Below are 21,422 nucleotides of genomic sequence, written 5' to 3' on the forward strand. Positions count from 1 at the left end.
CTGGGTTAAAGGCTTGATGGAAAAGCCAAGACTTCAGGGCTGCCTTGAATTTTTTCAAAGACAGTTCTGCTTGGATATCATGGGGAAGTGAGTTCCAGTAAGAAGGAGCAGTAAAGTAAAATGCCTGATATCTTGTGGATTCAAGCACTGCTTGTTTGGGATTGGGGAGAATCAAGCAATAATTGTTAATGGATCAGAGAAGGGGAGCTGGGGAGTACGGGATAGTGAGGTTTGCCAAGTATTGCTGTAACCCTGTCCTAAAAGCCTTGAAAGTCAGTGTCAAAAGTTCTTGAATAATTCTTTGGTCAACCAGAAGCTAGTGATGTTCCTGAAGAAGAGGGGAAACAGAGAACGTTTATCGTGATATAATTTAATTGTTGTATTTTGTAGAGATTGTAATCGGCATAGATTGTAACGAAAGGATCCCAAATAAACTATTCTAGTAGTTAACAATGAGAGAATTAGCTTTAGCTTGTGAAAAGTATTGTGGTTAAAGAATAATTCCCTGAGAATAAAGAAACCAGATTTACAGAGAGACCAAATCTGTGGGGTGAAGATTAATTGAGAATCTAGGGCAATACCTAGATATCGAAAGGAATGGACTGGTGGAATCAGCGCTCTAAACAGATCTAAAGGAACACTTGGAACTCGGAGGCCCCCACTGAACTAGCATACCACTGTCTTATCTTTATTCAGTACTAATCTATAGTCAAGAAGCCATTGTTGAACAGAGAATAAATAATCCTGTAAAGTGTAATAGATGAGGCATAAAGAGTAATGAAAGGAAATTCCATAGGATTGAATCAGAATAGCAAGAGGACTGAGGAACAAACTGAAAAGAAGGGGGGACTCCACAATGCAAAGGGCAAGACGAGGCAGTAGACTGAGAGGTGGTAACCTGGAAAGAACGACCCAAAGGAAAAGAAGTGAAGCAGGCAAGTATGGGCCCTCTCAGTTCTAGCAAGCTAGGACGGGATAGTAAAAGGGAGTAGTTGAAGGCTGCTAATAGATCGAGAGAGACAGCACAGCTCAGGAGAGGGACCTTGGGGTGATGGTGTCTGAGGATCTCAAGTTGATGACACAATGCAACAAGGCATTGGGCACGGCTAGAAGGATGCTAAGTTTGGATGTGTCTACATGTATTCCTGGGTTAGTAAACCCATGTTGTGTGTATGTTTATATTACGGAAAACAGATTGAGCCAATCCAGGTTATACTTCCATTGCTTTCAATAGAAGTAAAACTCAGACTGGCTCCATCTGTCCTCCTTTTTCTGGAGCCATGTGGTAACCCTGTTTATATATACATTTGTGTCCTGTGTTGATGTATGTATGCTCTGAGACTGCTGAGGGATGTCCATTCTAGAGAATGACACGGGGACAGGGGCCCGCAGTAACTGCGGGGATCGGTGGGGACAGATCCCACGGGGAGGGAGCAGGGACAGGGACAGATCCCGCGGGGATGGGGACAGAGCCCAAGGGGGATGGGGACAAATTTTGTCCCCATGTCATTTTCTACTTTGAAGCCTGTTAATGAACTGAACTGTTATTTATGTTTGAGTGATGCCTACAACAATATTTTGATTTTTTTGGAAAAGCAAGAAAACATGCTGTCCACAACTAGCAAAATTTGGAGGATCCTGCACATCCTGCTACCAGCACATCTTCTAAGAAGACATCTTCTATTGCAGGAAGGACTGTGGAAGACAGGAGAGCTAGACTGAATCCTGAGATTATTGATGACTTCTTATTCATCCACAGATTAAAAAATCATAACAGTGCTTCATAGGGCATATTTATCCTCTCTAGGGCATACAGAATGGGTTGTATTTTGTACCCCTGGACATTTTAACAGGGTGGATTAGGAGGGTTATTATAGCTGCTCGTTGTTATTATTGTTGTATTCTATTTGTAATTTATACACAACAGTTGCACAGCATATTATTCCTTTTTATAATTTAATAAAAGATTTAAATATAAAATCAAAAGTGTTCAAGGCTTCTGCAGATAGGGGCGGGGACGGAGACAGGGCTTGCGGGAACGGGGTGGGGATGGAGACAGAACCTGCAGGGATGGGGTGGGGACGGAGGCAGAACCCACTGAGACCCCTGGGGGGGGGGGAGGAGGTCTGTGGCATTAGCACTAATGATTAAGGACCTCATGACCTATCTTTGGCTAAGGACTGAAGGTCAAGGACTATTTATTGAAACCTATGTGTGTGGGGGGGGGGGGGGGGGGGGGGGGGGGAGAACAGCAGAGAAGAAAGAAAGAGGGGAGAGGAAAGGAGATGGCCTAGCAGGAGCGTTATGGCCATGCACCAGTTGCACAACTTCTTTCTCAGTTCTGCCGATTTTTGGCCTGTGTTAAGATAGTCTTGTGGCTGAGTCACTTCCTGTTGTGTGCACAGACTGCAAGCTCCACTTCCTTCTCTGACAGCTCTTGGCAGGAACAAGAACCCAAGAGGTGCAAGAGGCTGCTCAGTCTGATGAGCCAGAATATCAGTTGAGGCAGACCCTATACAGGAAACCCCTGCAAATCTTACTGACTGTTCTGCCCCCGAGTTTTTCCTTGGAGACAGCCATTTCCTCCCACCCATTTGTACTTCTCACTCAGTCACATCTAGGGCTGGGAATTAGGGTCATGAGCCTTTAATCACAACTTCCTGAAGATTTCTTCCCTATTTTTATATTCTTCTCCATGCCTCCTCGAGTATATCTGGCCACTATAGGTGTCATGGCTCTTTCCCTCTGAGGTCGTCGACGTCGCCCCCCCTCCACCTGCCCCTTTTCGTCCACCACCGGGCTGGGCCCCCCAGAATTCAAATCATAGCGCCTCCCCTCGACCTTGCTCCATGTGAAAGAAGCGCACCAGCGGCAGTCTGCAGATCGCCTCCCTTCAGGCCTTCCCTCCCTGTGTCCCACCCTCGTCTGATGTAACTTGCGCGAGGGCGGGAAGGCCTGAAGGCGATTTGCAGACTGCCGCTGCTGCGCTTCTTTCACACAGAGCAAGGTCGAGGTGAGGCACTATGATTTGAATTTAGGGGGGCTGAGCCCGGTGGTGGATGGAGGGAGGGGACTGCGGCGCCGGGCCCCCCTTGGAGGCCCTGGGAATTTTGTCCCCCCTGCCCCCCCCTCTCGGCAGCCCTGCTCTGAGGGCTGTGAAGGCTACCTCTGTAGCACCCCCCACCCATGAAGAGAGAAGACCTGACTTGGGGATCAAACTACAGATCTTCCATACACTTGCCATCTGAGCCACTGGACCTGCGCAGTCCTAAACCTCATAGGAAGTGGTCTTGGACACCCCTTGTTTATCTCAGGAACTTATCTCCTCTGGTAGAGAAGCAGAGCTGATAGGAAAAGTCCTGGGCTTGTTTTAGAGTAATGTGGCTCTAGTTTCTTCACCCTACAAACCAAGGGCGTAGCTACGTGGGGGTATGGGCCCCCATAGATTTGGCCCGTGCCCCCCCCCCCCCCGCCACCAACCCCTTTGACCCCCCTCCTGCCACCAACCCTCCCCGCTGCCGTCAGGTACCTTTGCTGGCGGGGGTCCCCAACCCCCGCCAGCTGAAGTCCTCTTCTCCGGCGCGGCCGCGTTGCTGATCTGTTTCTGCGAGCGTGACGTCCTGCATGTCACTCACAGAAACAGAAGCCTGCCCTTGCAGATCAGCAACACGGCCGCGCAGGCTTCTGTTTCTGTGATTCTGACATGCAGGACATGAAGCCTGCCCTTGCAGATCAGCAACGCAGCTGCGTAGGCTTCTGTTTCTGTGAGTCTGACGTGCAGGACATCACGCTCATAGAAACAGAAGCCTGCCCTTGCAGATCAGCAATGTGGCCGCACCGGAGAAGAGGACTTCAGCTGGCAGGGGTTGAGGACCCCCGCCAGCAAAGGTACCCGGCGGCGGGGGAGGTTGGCGGCAGGGGGAAGAGCGAGTCGAAAGGATTGGCGTGGGGGGGGGGGTCTAAGGTGGTGGTGGCGGCGAGGTAAAAAATGGTGTGGGGGGGGGGGGGCTAAAATGTGCCCCCTCCCGCTGAAGTCTGGCTACACCCCTGCTACAAACATATAGAAAATAGGTAGTTCTTAAGAAAACAGGTGTGCAAAAACAGAGGGTTTGGCCGCAGTGCTGGCTCGGAGGAAAGCTGGCCTGCCTGAGCCTGTTTTCAGTCTGCCAACCCACTTAAAAGTCTGTTCTTCTTTAGGTGAAGTGTATAGTGTAAGGCCCACTACGCACACCACCCCTCCTAGTGCTGGCTCTTGCCTGGTTTCCATAGCACAGCTTGTGTTCCTGGACACAGCCTCCATGCATCAAGGGGGTGCTTAATACCACAGGAATGAAGTCATTGCTCAAATTATATGTTTGAAGCCATGCATCATGTGTGTCGTATGTACAAGAAATTTCCTGCTTAGTCTCTCCCCAGTCCATCTGCAAAGTAATCCACACTGTGTCTTATGTACTAGCATCCCTGTAGAAGACAATGGGAAACCCTCATTACTAGATTTGGCCCTGAGTGCAATGGGGTCACTATATGTACCTGGGGGGGGGGGGGAGCCCACAGGTCTACAGGGCATGGGGTCCCTTTCTGTGATAAGCGGAGAGGAAGAGGAGAAAGGGAGCAGTGGACAGACAGGGAGACAAGTCATAGGAAGGAAGCACAGGCAAAGGGAGAGGCAGATAGGAGAGAAGAGACCCAGCAGTGGCAAAAGGGAGACACATTGGGAGAAAGAGACAGGGTGCAGTGGAGAGGAGACACGGACACTGGGAGGAAGAGACAGGAAAGGGGAGAGGTAGACAGGGAGAGGAGACAGCAGCAGAGAGAGAGGGAGACAGGCACACTGGGAAGAAGAGACAAGGGAAGAGGCAGACAGCGAGGACAGAGAAGAAACAGTGGAATGGAAGACACTGGGAGGAAGAAACAGGAAAGGGGGAGGCAGATAGAGGAAGAGAGAGCGGAGACAGGGAGCAGTGATGAGAGGGAGCCACAGATATGGAGGAAGAGACAGGCAAGGGGAGAGTGTGTGAAAAGGAGCAGTGGAGAGAGGGAGACACTGGAAGAGACAAGCAAGAGAAGAAGCAGAGAGAGAGACAGGCAGGCAAAAAAGGGAGCAATGAAGAGAGGGAGACAGACACAGGGAGGAAGAGAGAGGGGGAGAGGAGAAAGGGAGAGGTGATGAGAGGGAGATAGACATATGAAGAGACAAGCAAGGGGAAAAGCAGAGAGGAAGAAGAGAATGGGAGCAGTGGAGAGAGAGAGACAGCCAGGGGAAAGGCAGAGGAACAGAGACAGGGAACAGCAGAGAGACAAAGAGGTCTCTCTCTCTCTAACTGTACCCTCTATTTACTTTCCTGTTTGGACTTTGTATTCTTCTGTTTCTAGTTTTTATATACTGTTTGAAAGAACAGCAGTATTTCAAATCTAATAAACCATAGAAGTTGGCAAGGAGAAGAAAGGGGGAGAATTTCCTGAATCTGGGAGACAGATGTGAAGAGGAAAAGCCAGGCAAGGAGAGGGAGAGGCAGTGTGACGCAAATTAACTTTGTACCTGGGATTATTTCTCCCAACTCCTTCCAATGACCCCGGCCTCATTCTGTGTTGGATGTTGTGGCAGCAGTCAGCAGATGAACTGTAACCTTTGCTTAGCTGCATCCAACGTGGGTCGTGGGTCGTCAGGACTGCATAGGGAGGGGGCACTGCAGAAGCAGGCAGATACAAAAAACACTGGGGGGGGGGGGGGGGGGGGGGAGGAACAGCAGAATTCAGCAGGGAGGACTGGGTTATCTATTTTTTTTTTTAAATGGTCCATCTCCCTGTTACAGCCAGCAGGGATGAGGTTTCTCAAGGGAATGGGGCAGTGGCATAGTCAAAGGTGGGCCTGGGCCCACCCATTTAAAGCTCGGACCCACCCAACAGTAGCATACGTTTAGCAGTAGCTGGTGGGGATCCCAAGCTCAGTCAGCTGAAGACTTCCCCCTGATGGTAAAGAAAACACTACTCTTCACAATACTGGCACCTGAGCATGCTAACTTTTCAGCACATGCTTGCTGTGGACTGCCAAGGTGGAAAGAAGTGTTTTCCCACCAGCTGAGATATTTTTTAGTGGTGGTTGGGGGGGGGGGGGGGGGTAGAACACTTGGTGCCCACCCACTTCTTGCCTAGGCCCACCCAAAATCTGTTGTCTGGCTACGCCCCTGGAATGGGGAAGAGGAAGTCACCCTGGCTGGATGCACTTGGGGATCTCTTGTGAAAAGCTGGAGTGGGACATTCACCCAGCCATTCTATTCTCCACATGCTCTCTGTGCCTGTATAGTGCTGTGTACACCAACAGTGCTTTGTAAATAATCATCACTTCCCAAGGACTGTACAGTGCTGTATACAGACAGCGCTTTGTAGATAATTTCTCAAGGACTGTAGTGCCATGTAAGCTGATTGTGTTTTATAAGCAATAATCACTGTCCTATGACTATGCACTGTCCTGTACCCTGACCATGCTTTGTAAATAATCATCAGTGCCCTAGGATTGTACAGTGCTGTGTATGCTGACAGTGCTTTATAAGCAATAATCACTTCTCTGTGACCCATAATACTATGCACACAGATGGCGTATCATAACCAGTGATCACTGCCTAGGGATTGTGCACCCTGATAATGATTTATAAGCAATAATCACTGCTCTGACTGTATAGAATTATCCGTATTAATGGTTTATCATAAGCCATAATCACCAGCAAGGGATTGTTTAGTTCTGTGTAATCATGACTCTGTAGCTACACATGAACTGTGTTCATTGGTGGAGCTTTATAAATATTATTCATTACCCTGTGACTGTACAGTGCTTTGTACACTAGTGGGAAAAGAATCATAGGCTGAAGACACTCATCATTACATCACACTTTTATTTGCAATTAATCACATGAAAGATACGCCGAACATTTCAGGACATACAGTTTATTACTCTTACACAAAAAAAATATATTATTTTGAAATATTACAAAAAGATAAATATATATAAAATTTGTTTCCTTCTGAATAAATAGGTTACATAAATATACATTATAGGTAAACTTTTGCATTAGAATGAGGCTGGGTGCATGATTAGTAGTTCAAAATTTCCATTGCTGATAGAGGGGTTTCATTTTCCCTTTCTACACTGGAAAAATTATTTTTGGCAATTTCAGCCAGTGGTTGCTGATGTATTTTCTTTACGCAGTGTTGGTGTGGTCACACTATCACGTGTGCCAGCCTGTGCATCAGTGACATTACATTATCATATGTAACCCTTTGCCACAGCTGTGACACACTATCACACATGTGACCCTTGAATGCCACTCTGCCATAGCTGTGATCCTGTGACACAGCTGTGCCAGTTTTGCACATGCATTGCACTCTTGACATCTGTGCAGGAACCACAGGCGTGATTTCAGCTCAGCAAGAAAATTGTATTGAACTAGAAAGGCCCTGACTGGTGGCTCTGCCTTGCAGAGATGAGGCACTCTGCGCCCTATAACACCCTCCCTAAAGACTTGGAACCAGCCAACAGCCCTTCGGGAGAGGGGGAGCACCAGAGGGCAGGCAGTACAGTCTCTAAACTCTGTCTTTTCTCCACAGGTACTGCCAGAATCGGAGGAACATACCTCCCAACTCATCCCTTCCTTCCCCCCCACCCACCCACCCAAATATTCCCATCACCACAGCAATGGCCCCAGCACTAACATGTCCCTGAGTGCCACTGACAGGTGCCTTGCACAGCGCAGTGGGCTAAACCCTGCTACATAAACCCAAGGCCCCGAGCCCAAGTTAACCTCCCACACCAAGGCCTGTTACCAGACAGCTTTTTACATGAATAGAGACCGTGGATGGCATTATGGCAGAAAGCCTCAAACAAATCTAGCTTCTTCACAAGATTTACACCCACATGCCAAGTATCTTTGGCTAGAGTTTTGCATTAAGTAGAGAAGGCACCACAATGTCACCCCTTGGCTCACCCCTGGACAGCAGTGGCTTTATTGACGGACACAGAATGAGTTGAACCTGCTGCCTTTGAACAGTCTTTGTAGACATGGGAATTCACTTGTGCAAACCAAGCATATATGTATGTATGTGTGAATGCATGTGTGTGCATTAGCTCTTTAGGGCAAGCATTCCTGTTCAGTCGGACACAGAGAGACGGTTGAAGATAGGCAGTCGGTTGAAGATAGGCAGTTGTCTGCTGCTGCTACTTGTGGGCTCAAAAACGGGAGAATCGGAACCACTCAGACTGCTAGAGCTACTGTAACAGTCCTGGTCAGACAGGGAGCTGGCTGAGGAACTGCGGACCATTGGCTGTGGCCCAAGAAAGTCATTTGCTGGTGGCCGGCACTGTGGCATGCTGGGGGTCAGCCATGGACTGACCTTAGCACAGTGGCAGCTGCAGCAGCCAGAACCCACTGGGAGGTCAGCAGGTGGTGGGGAAATGGAGGGCTCAAGGATTCCCGGTACCCCTGAGAAACTGAGGCTCTGGCGCAAGTGGTGGGGCAAAGGAATGCCCATTTCCTCACGATAATGGATGAAGTTACAGCGGGAGCCATACGGGCACTCCCCATATTGGCAGAATTTGCGGCACAGTTCAGTCTTGTACTTGGGGTGACGGCTTAACGTGCGCAGTTCTTGGGATCCATGTGCGAACTGGCACTTATTGCCGTACTTGCATTTGCCTGTTTCGCTGTAGGTCCGGCACAGCTCTGTTTTGTAGCGACTGGAAAGGATGGGCACAGCTGGCTTCAGAGGTGGGAATCCTGGAGGAGGAGGCACTGGTGACCTGGTGCTGCTGTAGCTGCTCATGGCGCTTTCAGTGAGACTCAGGGAGCGATCAGTGCGGAACAGAAGCCGGCTCGAGTCGGGGGTAGGACTCCAAGGGTTCTGCAGGAGCCAGTGCAGGTCTGGCAGCTGCTCCCGGCTGCTGCTGTTGCTGCACTGTTTGCCAACTGCCAGCTGTGTGCTGCAGGTTGAGTGCCGGCGGTGGTAGCTGCTGCTCTTCTCTGAGCAAGCATCAACGTCCTCCGGTATGTTCAGGTTTCTGAGATTCTGCAAGAAATTAAAAATGTGAGGAGGAGATTGGAACAGGTAACACAGTCTACATTACTCTAACACTCACTGCTTCCCTGGGTTCGAACCTACACAGGTGTGCACCTGGAATGAGATGAAACGATTTTCTGGACTGCTCGTTTCCTGCTGGGAGGTACCTGGATCTTTCACTGATTCAAAGCTAAATAGTGCACAGAGATTTCACAATAGTATTGTGACTTGTTTTTCTTTAATTAATATTTCCCTGGTAACAGCACTGGTGCCTGCGCGAAGTGGCGAACGGGCAAGAAATACCAGTATTTCCTGAATAAAGAATTATAACCCTCTTGCACCACAGAGGGATGATCACCCTGAGTTCCCCACCCCTGCCAGAAGCAAGGCAGGAGAACTGGATGAGCCTGCCTTAAGCCTATCTGGGATTCTGGGGTGGGAGTACAGGAGGCATCAGCTCTAGAAAAGCTGGCTCTCTACTTCTGTGTGGGCTGAGCCCTTTAGGGGTAAGCATAAAGGAGTGTTGGAATTTAAGAATAAACAGATGCACAAGAAATTAAGGGGGTGGGGAAGCTCAGAAAAAGTGACAACAGCGCAGTGTGTGAATGGAGAGGGACAGAAAGGTATAAGGGAAATAGGATGGGCAACAAGGGAGAATGAGAAAGATGGGGTGACAGGGTTGAGAGGCGACGAGGAGAAATTGGGTGAGAGATGACATTAAGTGTGTTGTAGGTCTTAAGGTTATATGTGATTATTACAGGTCCTTCAGCTGGTGGCAGTGGCAGTTCCTAAAGCCTGAGCTTATGCCAGCTGCAAACCGCTCCCTGCTCATTCCCTCTCTTCTGTCACTGTCTCTCTCCAGCAATTTTTCCCGTTCCTCCCTTTTACTAACAAGTGACCACTGTTTCACTGGACATTTTAACACAATCTCTGCTCTGGCTTTTATCTTTAAGCATTGGAGCCAACATTTCAAAATGATTGGGGATGCTAAACCCAATGGGCACAGTCAAAGCGGGGTGCTCAAGCACCCACAGAGCTGACTCCTATGGCTCTAAGAAAGCATTTGAAACCCTTCCTGCTTAGCTCATGCAACCCCAAATGCTGGAGAATGGTTGAAGGAAAACTTGAAAAACAGGGTGTGGTTATAAGAGTTCCCAGTTTTATTCCCTCTCATTCCCCAAAAGCCTCCAAAACAAATTCTGTCCGATACTGGCAATACAATAAAATAAAAAATCAGGGGGCCAAAAGGATCGGGAAGCTATTGGATAAAGAGAAAAAGAGTTGGGACAGAAGCCACGTGTTATGAGACGACTGTACCTGAAAATATCATTTCGCAGCTAAAGTACAAACCGGTTTATTTGAAGGCGCAGGGAGAAGGGTCCAAAGGATAAGACATCGACTCCCCCAAAACGAAACTCATCTCCACCCAAAGTTCCCACATCAGCAGTTCTATCCCATTCAGAGACCTCTGCGTGGTAGTCAAGCGCCCCCCACCCCGATCAGACAAAAGGCTCATTTCCCCCCAGCTCCCTGTGACTGTCTCCGATCCGGCTATCGCTTACCTCAATGAGAGTGTTTATATCCAGAATGGAAGACATGGCCGCAGTCACTTATGCTCGGCTCTCAACTGTCTCTGGTCAGTTCGGATCCGGCTTCCTTCCCCTGATCCTTCGTCTGCTCGGGGCAGCAACTTTATAGGAGGCGATGAGAAACGCCCCTGGGATGACCTCACTCTTCCCAGCAGCCCAGGCAGTAAATCAGTAAGCAGGAGGGAGGGAGGGGCTGTTGTATAATGCTGTCGATACTGTACATACAGGGATCCCATTTTTCCGTGGGGCTCAGCATCCGGTCAGAAATGAACATTTTCTCCCAATCTCTCCCATCGTCCCTAAATTGTTTTCTTTGATACGGGTTCTCTCATTTATTTATTGTTTTTCTTCTTTATAGTCAACAGGATTAATAGGGCTAAACTGAACACAAATTCCCCCCCCCCCCCTCACTGGGTACAGTGAATCTTGAGGGCGCTGCAGTGCACCCACCACTACTACTACTTATCATTTCTATAGCGCTACTAGATGTACGCAGCGCTGTACACTTGAACATGAAGAGACAGTCCCTGCTCAGAGTTTACAATCTAATTAGGACACCCAAACAGACCAAACAAGAGATAAGGGAATATTAAACTGAGGATGATAAAATAAGGGTTCTGAACAAGTGAATAAGGGTTAGGAGTTAAAAGCAGCATCAAAAAGGTGGGCTTTTAGCTTAGATTTGAAGACGGCCAGAGATGGAGCTTTACTACTGGCTCAGGAAGTCTATTTCCAAGCATAAGGTGCAGCAAGATAAAAGGAACGGAGTCTGGAGTTAGCAGTGAAGGAGATGGGTGCAGATAAGAGAGATTTACCCAGTGAATGGAGTTCCCAGGGAGGAATGTAGGGAGAGATGAGAGTGGAGAGGCACTGAGGAGCTGGCACATCTGTGACAAGCTCTGCCAGTCTGCGCTCGGATCTACCGCTTGTCATCCAGCAGAGGGCGCACACGAGAGCGCCTCACTCTTTCACTACAACACCCTTGCTCCTTTCATTAGTTTTCCCAATACTAAGTTTTCATAGAAGAAACATTAAAGCTTTTCTGCTTTTCTTTAGGCAACAGTGACAGGCCAGGGTAATGCCAGTTTCTTGTGGCAACTCCTGGATCAATTTTGCAACATATTGCTGCTCTTATGTGGCACAGTTGCATAAACTTGATTTATTTTACACATTAAATAATATACATTTAATAGAGTCGCAAAACAAACTAGCTTTTTTGTGTCTGAATAATTTAATTCTTTTGGGAGTGTAGGGGCGGGCAATCTAGGATGGGAGAGGAAAGGGAAGAGAGAATGAAGGATGGGGAGAGAAGAAAAGAGAGGCATGAAGAGAGGGAAGATTCTAGAACAGCAGGGGGAGGGAAAAATATAAAGGCTGGGATGGGACGAGGGAAAAGGCAAACAGATTCAGAGATCTAGAGAGGAGGGAAGTGGTGGCCATCTCCAAGCTCAGTCCATGCTCTCCTTCATATCTTCACTATCTTTGCTTTCCTCCAACCCACCCTGATCATCTGTACCACCCTTCTCCCCTTTTCAGATGCCCCCTTCTCATTTGAAATGTAAATACCTACACACACACACACACACACACACACACACACACACACACACACACACATAAACCCTCCCCCACCCTTTTTCATATATCCCCATCCTCCCCAATCTCCTCTTTATTTTTTCCTGTACTTCTCTCCACTCCCCTGCTAACCATCATAAGAGGAGGATGAGAGTGGATGCATCTGAGGCCATAGGAGCCAGCTCTGTGGGTAACTTGAGCATCCCCCACTATTGATAAAATTATTTTACAATGTCCAGGGAGGGGACATTTCCATTGGGTTTAGCACCCCCAATCATGTTGAAAAGTTGGCTCCTCCTGCCTTGAACTGCATCTTTAAAGTAACAGTTGAGCCCTGGGTGGCATAAGAGGAGGAAGACTTGGGTAGAAGTATTGATTCTGTTCTCCTCTTGCTGTCCTGATCAGCCCTGGGAGAGGGAAGGGTTACAGTGGTCTGCTAATGGAAGCGGTTGGCAACCTCTGCTTTTCTGAACTGATTAGATCCCCAGTGTCCTGGAACCACTGGGCTGCAGTGCTCAGGAAGGTGAGGGTAACTAGGTGATGCCACTCCCCAAGGGGAAGCGGGAGGAACAGACCAGTGTGGAGGTGGGCTGCAGGTGAAGGATAAAAGGGGACGAGTCAGTTGGCTTGGCCCTTTTTCTATTTCCTGTTTCTGCCCTCCCAACCACAACGTAGCATGGATGGTGATGTAGATGTTGGGAAGGCAGGTTCCTGAGCCAATGAACTGGAGCCCTTGGAGTTGTGCTGTGAAGGGTGCGGTACAGCTGGGGAAGAAAAGTTAGCACTGCTCAAGGGGCATAAATGGAGTCACAACAGGAAAGGGCACAAGCATCCACCCTGGACTGCAGATCAAGGGCTATACGCATGTATGGAAACTGCAGACTGTATCTAAGTACATAAGCATTGTCACACTGGGACAGACCATCAAGCCCAGCATCCTATTTCCAACAGTGACCAATCCAGGTCACAAATACCTGGCAAGATCCCAAAAAAGTTCAATAAATTTTATGCTGCCTATCCTAGAAATAAGCAGTGGATTTCCCCAAGTCATTTTAATAACAGTCTATGGACTTTTCCTTTAGGAAGCTGTCCAAATCTTGTTTTAAACCCCGCTAACTGCCTTTACCACATTCTCTGGCAATGAATTCCAGAGTTTAATTACATGTTGAGTGAAGAAAGGTTTTCTCCAATTCGTTTAAAATTTACTACTTTCTAGCTTCATCACATGCCTCCTAGTCCTAGTATTTTTGGAAAGAGTAAACAAATGATTCATGTCTACCTGTTCCACTCCACTCATCATTTATAGACCTCTATCATATCTCCCCTCAGCCATCTTTTCTCCAAGCTGAAGAGCCCTAGACATTTCAGCCTTTCCTCATAGGGAAGTCGTCTCAACTCCTTTATCATTTTCGTCACCCTTCTCTGTAACTTTTATAATTCCACTATATCTTTTTTGAGATGTGGCGACCAGAATTGCACACAATATTCGAGGTGTGGTTGCACCATGGACCAATACAAAGGCATTATATAACATCATCATTTTTGTTTTCCATTCCTTTCCTAATAATAGCTAACATTCTATTTGCTTTCTTAGCCGCTGCAGCACATTGAGCAGAGGGTTTCAACGTATCATCAATGATGGCGCCTAGATCCCTTTCTTGGTCTGTGACTCCTAACGTGGAACCTTGCATTACATAGCTATTAATTGGGGTTCCTGGCTCAGGATAGGAATTTTTTGCTTGCTGTGTACACATCCAATAAAGCTGCAACCTTGTAGGTCATCATATCATTTCTTGTGTGATTATTGAAGGGTACCGGGGGGGAGGAAGGGAGTATACGGCTGCATGATTATGGGGAATTCTATTGGAAAAGGGTTTCCTCAAGGCTGTAGAATCACAGAAAACTGGTGGGGGGGGGGGGGGGGGGGAAGAGAAAGAGAGCTTGTCTATGATTCATTGGTTATGTTGAGGCATTATCATCTTTTGTTCTAATTTGCTCATCTATTTTGACCTGAAGGGAGTTTTGGCATCATAAAGTTAAACAAATATGGTAAGGTAGTGCAGTAAAAAAGTATCATGATTTTCCTATAAATCTTAGACACGATGATAAAGACAATACAGCATATCCAGTCTGCCCATCCATACCAACTACTAAGCTCTATAATCCCTCATCTACTCGACACGTGGTTCTGATCTCCATCACAGCCACCTCCTTTCCTTAAAGAAATACAGTGCACTCCATTTAAGTGCACGTCGGATAAGCGCATGCTCTGTTTAACTGCATGCCGTACTTCGGTCCCGTTTTTGGTGCCATCAATTTCTATGGGGACAAACTTCGGTTTAGCGCACCACTAATAAGTGCAAGATTTGCTTATATGCATGGTTTAAGACCGCTCCTCTGCAGGGAAGACTCCGCGTAAGCGTGCGCAAGGAATATGGAAGCTGATTGGCACGTGACAACCAACAAGATTTCAAATTTACCGCCCCTTTAACTGCCACAGGCAGAATAAGTGAACGAATGTTGTTAAGAGTGTACACTGGGGTCGTCATCGTCGTCGTCATCGCGGCAGAACTGTAAGACTAACACTGGCTGAACGAATAGAAGTTCTTACAAAATTAGAAAACAAACAAAGTCAAGCATCTATTGCTAAAGAATATGGTGTCAATCCCAGTCAAATTTCATGTCTTGAATCAGAAAGACCAGTTTAAGCTTCTCCTATTAACCTACAAATGCACTCGATCTGTAGCCCCTACTTACCTCTCTACCCTCATCGCCCCTTACATTCCTACCCGTAACCTCCGCTCTCAAGACAAATCCCTCCTTTCAGTACCCTTCTCCACCACCGCCAACTCCAGGCTCCAACTCCAGGCTCCGACCTTTCTGCCTCGCCTCACCCCATGCCCGGAATAAACTCCCTGAGCCCATACGCCAGGCCCCCTCCCTGCCCATCTTCAAAGCCTTGCTCAAAGCCCACCTCTTCAATATCGCCTTCGGCACCTGACCACAATACCTCTATTCAGGAAATCTAGACTGCCCCAACTTGACATTTTGCCCATTAGATTGTAAGATTCTACCCCTGATATCTCACCTTGCATCCAAACCAAAGTTTCAGCGTGCTTGTCTGACATTGCTGTCTGGATGTCTCAACGCCACCTGAAATTAAATATGACCAAAACCGAGCTTCTCATTTCCCCCCCAAACCCACCTCCCCGCTCCCCCCGTTTTCTATTTCTGTTGATGGCTCTCTCATTCTCCCTGTCTCCTCAGCTCGAAACCTTGGGGTCATCTTTGACTCTTCTCTCTCCTTCTCTGCTCATATCCAGCAGATTGCCAAGACCTGTCGTTTCTTTCTTTACAACATCCGTAAAATCCGCCCCTTTCTTTCCGAGCACTCTACCAAAACCCTCATCCACACCCTTGTCACCTCTCGTTTAGACTACTGCAATCTGCTTCTTGCTGGCCTCCCACTTAGTCACCTCTCCCCTCTCCAGTCGGTTCAAAACTCTGCTGCCCATCTCATCTTCCGCCAGGGTCGCTTTACTCATACTACCCCTGTCCTCAAGACCCTTCACTGGCTCCCTATCCGTTTTCGCATCCTGTTCAAACTTCTTCTACTAACCTATAAATGTACTCACTCTGCTGCTCCCCAGTATCTCTCCACACTCGTCCTTCCCTACACCCCTTCCCGTGCACTCCGCTCCATGGATAAATCCTTCTTATCTGTTCCCTTCTCCACTACTGCCAACTCCAGACTTCGCGCCTTCTGTCTCGCTGCACCCTACGCCTGGAATAAACTTCCTGAGCCACTACGTCTTGCCCCATCCTTGGCCACCTTTAAATCTAGACTGAAAGCCCACCTCTTTAACATTGCTTTTGACTCGTAACCACTCGCCTCCACCTACCCTCCTCTCTTCCTTCCCGTTCACATTAATTGATTTGCTTACTTTATTTATTTTTTGTCTTTTAGATTGTAAGCTCTTTGAGCAGGGACTGTCTTTCTTCTATGTTTGTGCAGCACTGCGTATGCCTTGTAGCGCTATAGAAATGCTCAATAGTAGTAGTAGTAGTAGTAAGCTCCTTTGAGCAGGGACTGTCCTTTTTTGTTAAACTGTACAGCGCTGCGTAACCCTAGTAGCGCTCTAGAAATGTTAAGTAGTAGTAGTAGTTTATCAGACGTCAAGCTTCTTTGGGTCACAACGGTTAAGTGTACGCTCCGGTTAACTGCATGCATTTCTTTGGTCCCAGACCCTTGCACTTAAGCGGATTGCACTGTATTTCCATAGATTACTCCTGAGTGCATCCCCTTACCCTTTTCACTCTCTGTTTTTGTTGTTGTTTATTTTTCATTCCTATACAGTTTACAAACTACTGACACTTCCCTTCAATTTGCATCTAACAAAGTTGAGTGCCCTCAAAAGCCTAGACCTCACTAAATTGACCTCTATAAAGTTCCAGGGGTCACTGTGTTGTTTCTGCTTCCTTCGACTAACAAGACTAACCTTCAGGAAACTTTTAGCATGCTGAACTGTGGGTTAAAACATATTGGGTCCACTATTCAGCCTGTGATGGTCAGCAATTTTTAATAAGCTGCTGACTGCTGCAGGCAGAATTTTACCCCGATATTAAATGAGAAATATTCAAATACAGATCTCCAGACAATTTTAAACAAATTAAAAATATTTATTAATACACTCACAATCACTCCATCTCATTCATACTTACCAACATATTATTAACAGCTTGAACCAGTGAAAGCACTAAGTATAAAAGTCCTTCAGATTAATATGCAATCAAATAGAACTTTTATCCAAGGAAAGACCTTTATGAGGAAAAAGTGTGTTGCTCAATGCTCTCTTACCACCAAATAGGGAAGCACCACAGAACAGTAAAGAGTTCATGTATGAAATATCACCAAACGATGAATTAACACTCCACTCTGTGAATGCTAATATCCAAATTAACTTCCTACTTCCTGCGACACAGCAAACTATGGACCTTACTAGACTTCTATCACTACCCCCTCTGTATTTGCTTGATGTTTTATACGATGTTTGTTACATGCTTAATACTGTTACTATGTATTTGTATTATTGAATCGGAGCCTACCTCTATGGTATTGTGTAAGCCACATTGAGCCTGCAACTAAGTGGGATAATGTGGGATATAAATGTGTTAAATAATAATTAAAAAAAAAAAGATATTGCCAAGTATCAGTTCTCCAAATATACAGCAGATCCTTCAGATGGACTCAAAATCTTCACACTCATCAAAGCTACACCATAAACGTTAGGTTGCCAGTGGGTCAGCTTTCAGTACCTTATAAAATTGCTCCTGAATGTGAGACTGCATTCCATGTATCTTCTTCAGGAAAAGCAAATAAAATCCCGCAGGAATAACATGCAAAGCATGTTGACAGCATCCTACACTCCAGCCGATATTAAATGCCAGGCCTAATTTGGGCACTGGTACTAAATATCCGAGTGTTGCCTGGCTACTGCCTAATATTCAAGGCCTGTACCCAGAGAACTATCTGGGCAAGTTAGGACACCTATCTGTGGGGTCCTACTGATCGGATAGGTTTCCGAGCTGCACTGAATATTGGTGGTGTCCTGATAACTTCCGGATTTGCCCTAACTCCATCTCTGGCACTCACTGGTTAGTACTGCAGCAGTTTCTCTGCATTTTCAATGGCACCATCTAGTTACATAAGTAATGCCATACTGGGAAAAGACCAAAGGCCCATCAAGCCCAGCATCCTGTCCCCAAAAGCGGCCAATCTAGGTCAAGGGCACCTGGCAGCTTCCCAAACGTACAAACATTTTATACATGTTATTCCCAAAATTGTGGATTTTTCCAAGTCCATTTAGTAACGGTCTATGGAATTTGTCCTTTAGGAAACCGTCCAACCCCTTTTAAACTCTGCTAAGCTAACCACCTTCACCACATTCTCCGGCAACGAATTCCAGAGTTTAATTACGCGTTGGGTGAAGAAAACTTTTCTCCTATTTGTTTTAAATGTACTACACTGTAGTTTCATCGCGTGCCCCCTAGTCCTGCTATTTTTGGAAAGCGTGAACAGACGCTTCACATCCACCTGTTCCACTCCACTCATTATTTTATACACCTCTATCATGTCTCCCCTCAGCCGTCTCTTCTCCAAGCTGAAAAGCCCTAGCCTCCTTAGTCTTTCTTCATAGTGCCACTGTAAAACTGTAGTTCCTTTCCCTCTCTTATATTTTTGTTATTTTAGACTGTAAACTGCCCAGATCTGCGAGTTAGCTTGGGTGGTATAGTAAGTTTTAATGAATATAAACTATTTATACCCTTGGGACATTTGAATATCTCTGTCATGCTCCCTCCCACCGCCTCTACCCCAGGGGCTTAGCTACAGGTGGGCCCAGGTCCACCCAATTTCCCCTCAGGCCCACCCAGTTTAAGCGCCAAAAAGTACACAGCCACAGCCTTTCTGCCGTCGCGGCTCAGCCACCCCCTGCCTGCTTTTTGGCAGTCAGCACTGGCAGGCTCTTTTGGTCCTCGTAGACCTGCGCTGCATTGCCATTCCGCGCTGCATCGCTCTTGCTTCTCGCGCTCCATTTCCGATCTGTTCAACTACTACCTTCTCGGCCGCTGTGTCTGCATCACTCTGGTTTGGTTATTTTGGTATGTAAAGAAGCTCAGCTGCACGCTGCACTGCCTTGCTCCCTGCAGTGCACATAGCACGATGGCGCCGCATGGGAAAGGCTGTCGGCTGTGTCGCGGGCGCGGCGCCTCCACCCTGTGCCTACCAGCTGGGTCTAGATGATTTTATTTATTAGTCTCCTCTCAAATCGATCATAGCAGCACTCCCCTGCGGCCCCACACAACAGGAACAGGAGCCAGGGTGCTTTTCTGCACCACATGCAAGCAGCTGCCCAGCAGGTAAAATACATATATTTTTTAAAATTTGGGGTGTCATGTAATGTGTTCATACTCAAGAGTGTAATCAGAATGCCCCACCCAGAAGCTCACTACCAGCCAGCATTTTGATTACTCTTGTAATCAAAATGATGGCTCTGATGGATTATGGCATAATTTAACTGTATTTAAAAATATTGTTTTTTTTCCCTCCATTAAGTATGTATGTGGTTTATGTTGATGCAGGGCAGCTGTTGGGCAGACTACTTAGAAATCCATCATCAAATGTATTATTTTGTAATAGCCCAAGAAACACTACTCATACATAGAGCCCACCCATATTAGCTATGTGCCCATCCAAAATGTCAGGTCTGGCTACGCCACTGCTCTCCCCCTGCTGTATATATTTTGGTCCTCAAGTCTCATTTCATAAGATGGTGGAGACTCAGCAACAGCCAAGACAAGGTCTCTTTAAGGACTTGTACAGAGGCATTATCACTTTTTGCAGCTGTAATGCCTTTCCCTTTACTCCCTACCATCCCCTCGGGCTCTGGTTGCAATGTGCTCCAGCCATGAAATCAGACAGGGTTACCCTAAAATTCTTTGCCTATTTATTTGCTACATTTGTACCCCACATTTTCCCACCCATTTGCAGGCTCAATGTGGCTTACATTATATTGCAAAAGATATAGTTATGAACAGAGTAAGAAGTTTGTTCTAAATTAACATATTACTATGTAAGAATTAAGGATTAAGGTCACACCCCATCACACATTATTCTTTAGCGTTTCTGTTCCTAAAATACATGACTCAGTCTCTACTTTTTTGTTTGTTTGTTTTGTTTTTAATCTTAGAAGGCAAACTGCAGATCACACTTGAACCTTTCTCAGTTACTTTCCATTCAAGTTCTTCTCTTTCTAGCAGCAAAGTGACAAATCTTCCCAACAAGCCCTTCCACAGCATTGACTAGAACTGTCACAACAGAGAGTATGATTGTCACAAGCTGCCAGGAAGTTACTGAAAGAAAGAAAACAACTCTTATGGACTGTTTCCAGCCTGAGGTTCTTGAGCTGCCATAGCCTCCTCGTTCCCTCTGTGCTGACTCACTTTGCACAGACAGCAGACCTGTTCCCGTCACTCCCTGAGCCCTTGAAGAAATTTCCCCTGTCCCATCTGACTGTTCTTGTTTCGCTTTTCTCCCAGGTATAATATAACTGTAAACAGAGCAGAGAATCAGTGCACTCCATTCTGGGACCTGAAGCCACCCTGAGGGATGGTGACTCAAAGTGGCTGTTCTCAAGGTTCTGCACGTCCCATGAGGGAACCTTCTGTATTTACCCCTGAAGAGCTCCAAAAGGCTTAATCTGCAGTTACAACTACAACAACAAAAATATTATATATTTAAGTGATAAGCAGAGATAGAACTCCCAAGTAAATTATGCCAAGAAACTAAAAAATGCATCAAAGCACCAAAGATACTACACCTTCCTGGAGAGTACACTCAGGACAGAAGGGTATAGGACAGTGGCATAGCCACAGGTGGACCTGGGTGGTTGGGGTCCACCCACTTAGTGCTCAGGCCTACCCAACAGTAGCATATGCTTAGCGATAGCTGGTGGGCAGTGGTGTGCTGGTAAATGTTTAACAACAGGCTCTCTCCCTGGTCCACCTCTGTGCCCCCCCCCCCCCAAATTGCAGAGCTGGCTATAGACGGGGAGAGAGCCTGGGGGGGGGGGGCAATGTATTACTCTCTCCAGGAAAATAAAATTAAATGCTCCCAGGTTCCAATTTAATTCATGTTTAATGTGGGATAAAATGCCATAAATAAGTAAATAAATATAAACTTTTAATGTTGAGCGCCTGATTCTCAAAGTGGACATATTCCAAACACTATAATGAAAATAAAATGATTTTTTCTACCTTTGTTGTCTGGTGACTTTGTTTTTCTGATCATGCTGGCCCAGTATCCGATTCTGCTGCTACCTGTCCTCTTAACTCCGTTTCCAGGGCTTTCTTTCCTTCCATTTATTTCTTTACTTTCCGCCTTTCTTCTTCATTTCTTGCCCTACATCCGTAAGTAAAAGCTGGTTCCTCCGCAGACTTGACTGTCCAGTGGACCCAGCTTCTGCCTATTTTCTCCATCCATGTGCAGTTTTTCTCTCTTCTTTTTCCTTCTTCTCATCTTCTTCCTCTCTCTTCCCTTCCCTCCATCCATATCCAGCATTTCTTCTCTCCCTTCCCTCTCCTCCATCCATGTCCAGCATTTTCCCCCTCCTCCCTCCATCCATTTCCAGCATTTCTCCTCTCTCCCCTCCA

At 46.8% G+C, this 21,422-nt stretch overlaps 1 protein-coding gene and 1 long non-coding RNA gene across 2 annotated transcripts in view; both read right to left on the bottom strand.

Annotated features, from left to right (window-relative positions):
- The window catches only part of LOC115480151, a 134,716-nt gene that overhangs the window by 18,170 nt on the left and 95,124 nt on the right, over positions 1–21,422 (bottom strand). The window lies entirely within an intron of this gene.
- On the bottom strand, positions 6,873–10,730 carry LOC115480149 (mRNA decay activator protein ZFP36-like). The gene is made up of 2 exons (XM_030218633.1): positions 10,611–10,730; positions 6,873–9,057 (listed from the first exon to the last, which is right to left on the bottom strand). Exons 1-2 carry the CDS (start codon positions 10,644–10,646, stop codon positions 8,143–8,145), a joined length of 951 nt encoding a protein of 316 aa, XP_030074493.1. The 5' UTR covers positions 10,647–10,730; the 3' UTR covers positions 6,873–8,142.

The sequence above is a fragment of the Microcaecilia unicolor genome, chromosome 11, assembly GCF_901765095.1.
Source record: "Microcaecilia unicolor chromosome 11, aMicUni1.1, whole genome shotgun sequence".
Taxonomy (NCBI): domain Eukaryota; kingdom Metazoa; phylum Chordata; class Amphibia; order Gymnophiona; family Siphonopidae; genus Microcaecilia; species Microcaecilia unicolor.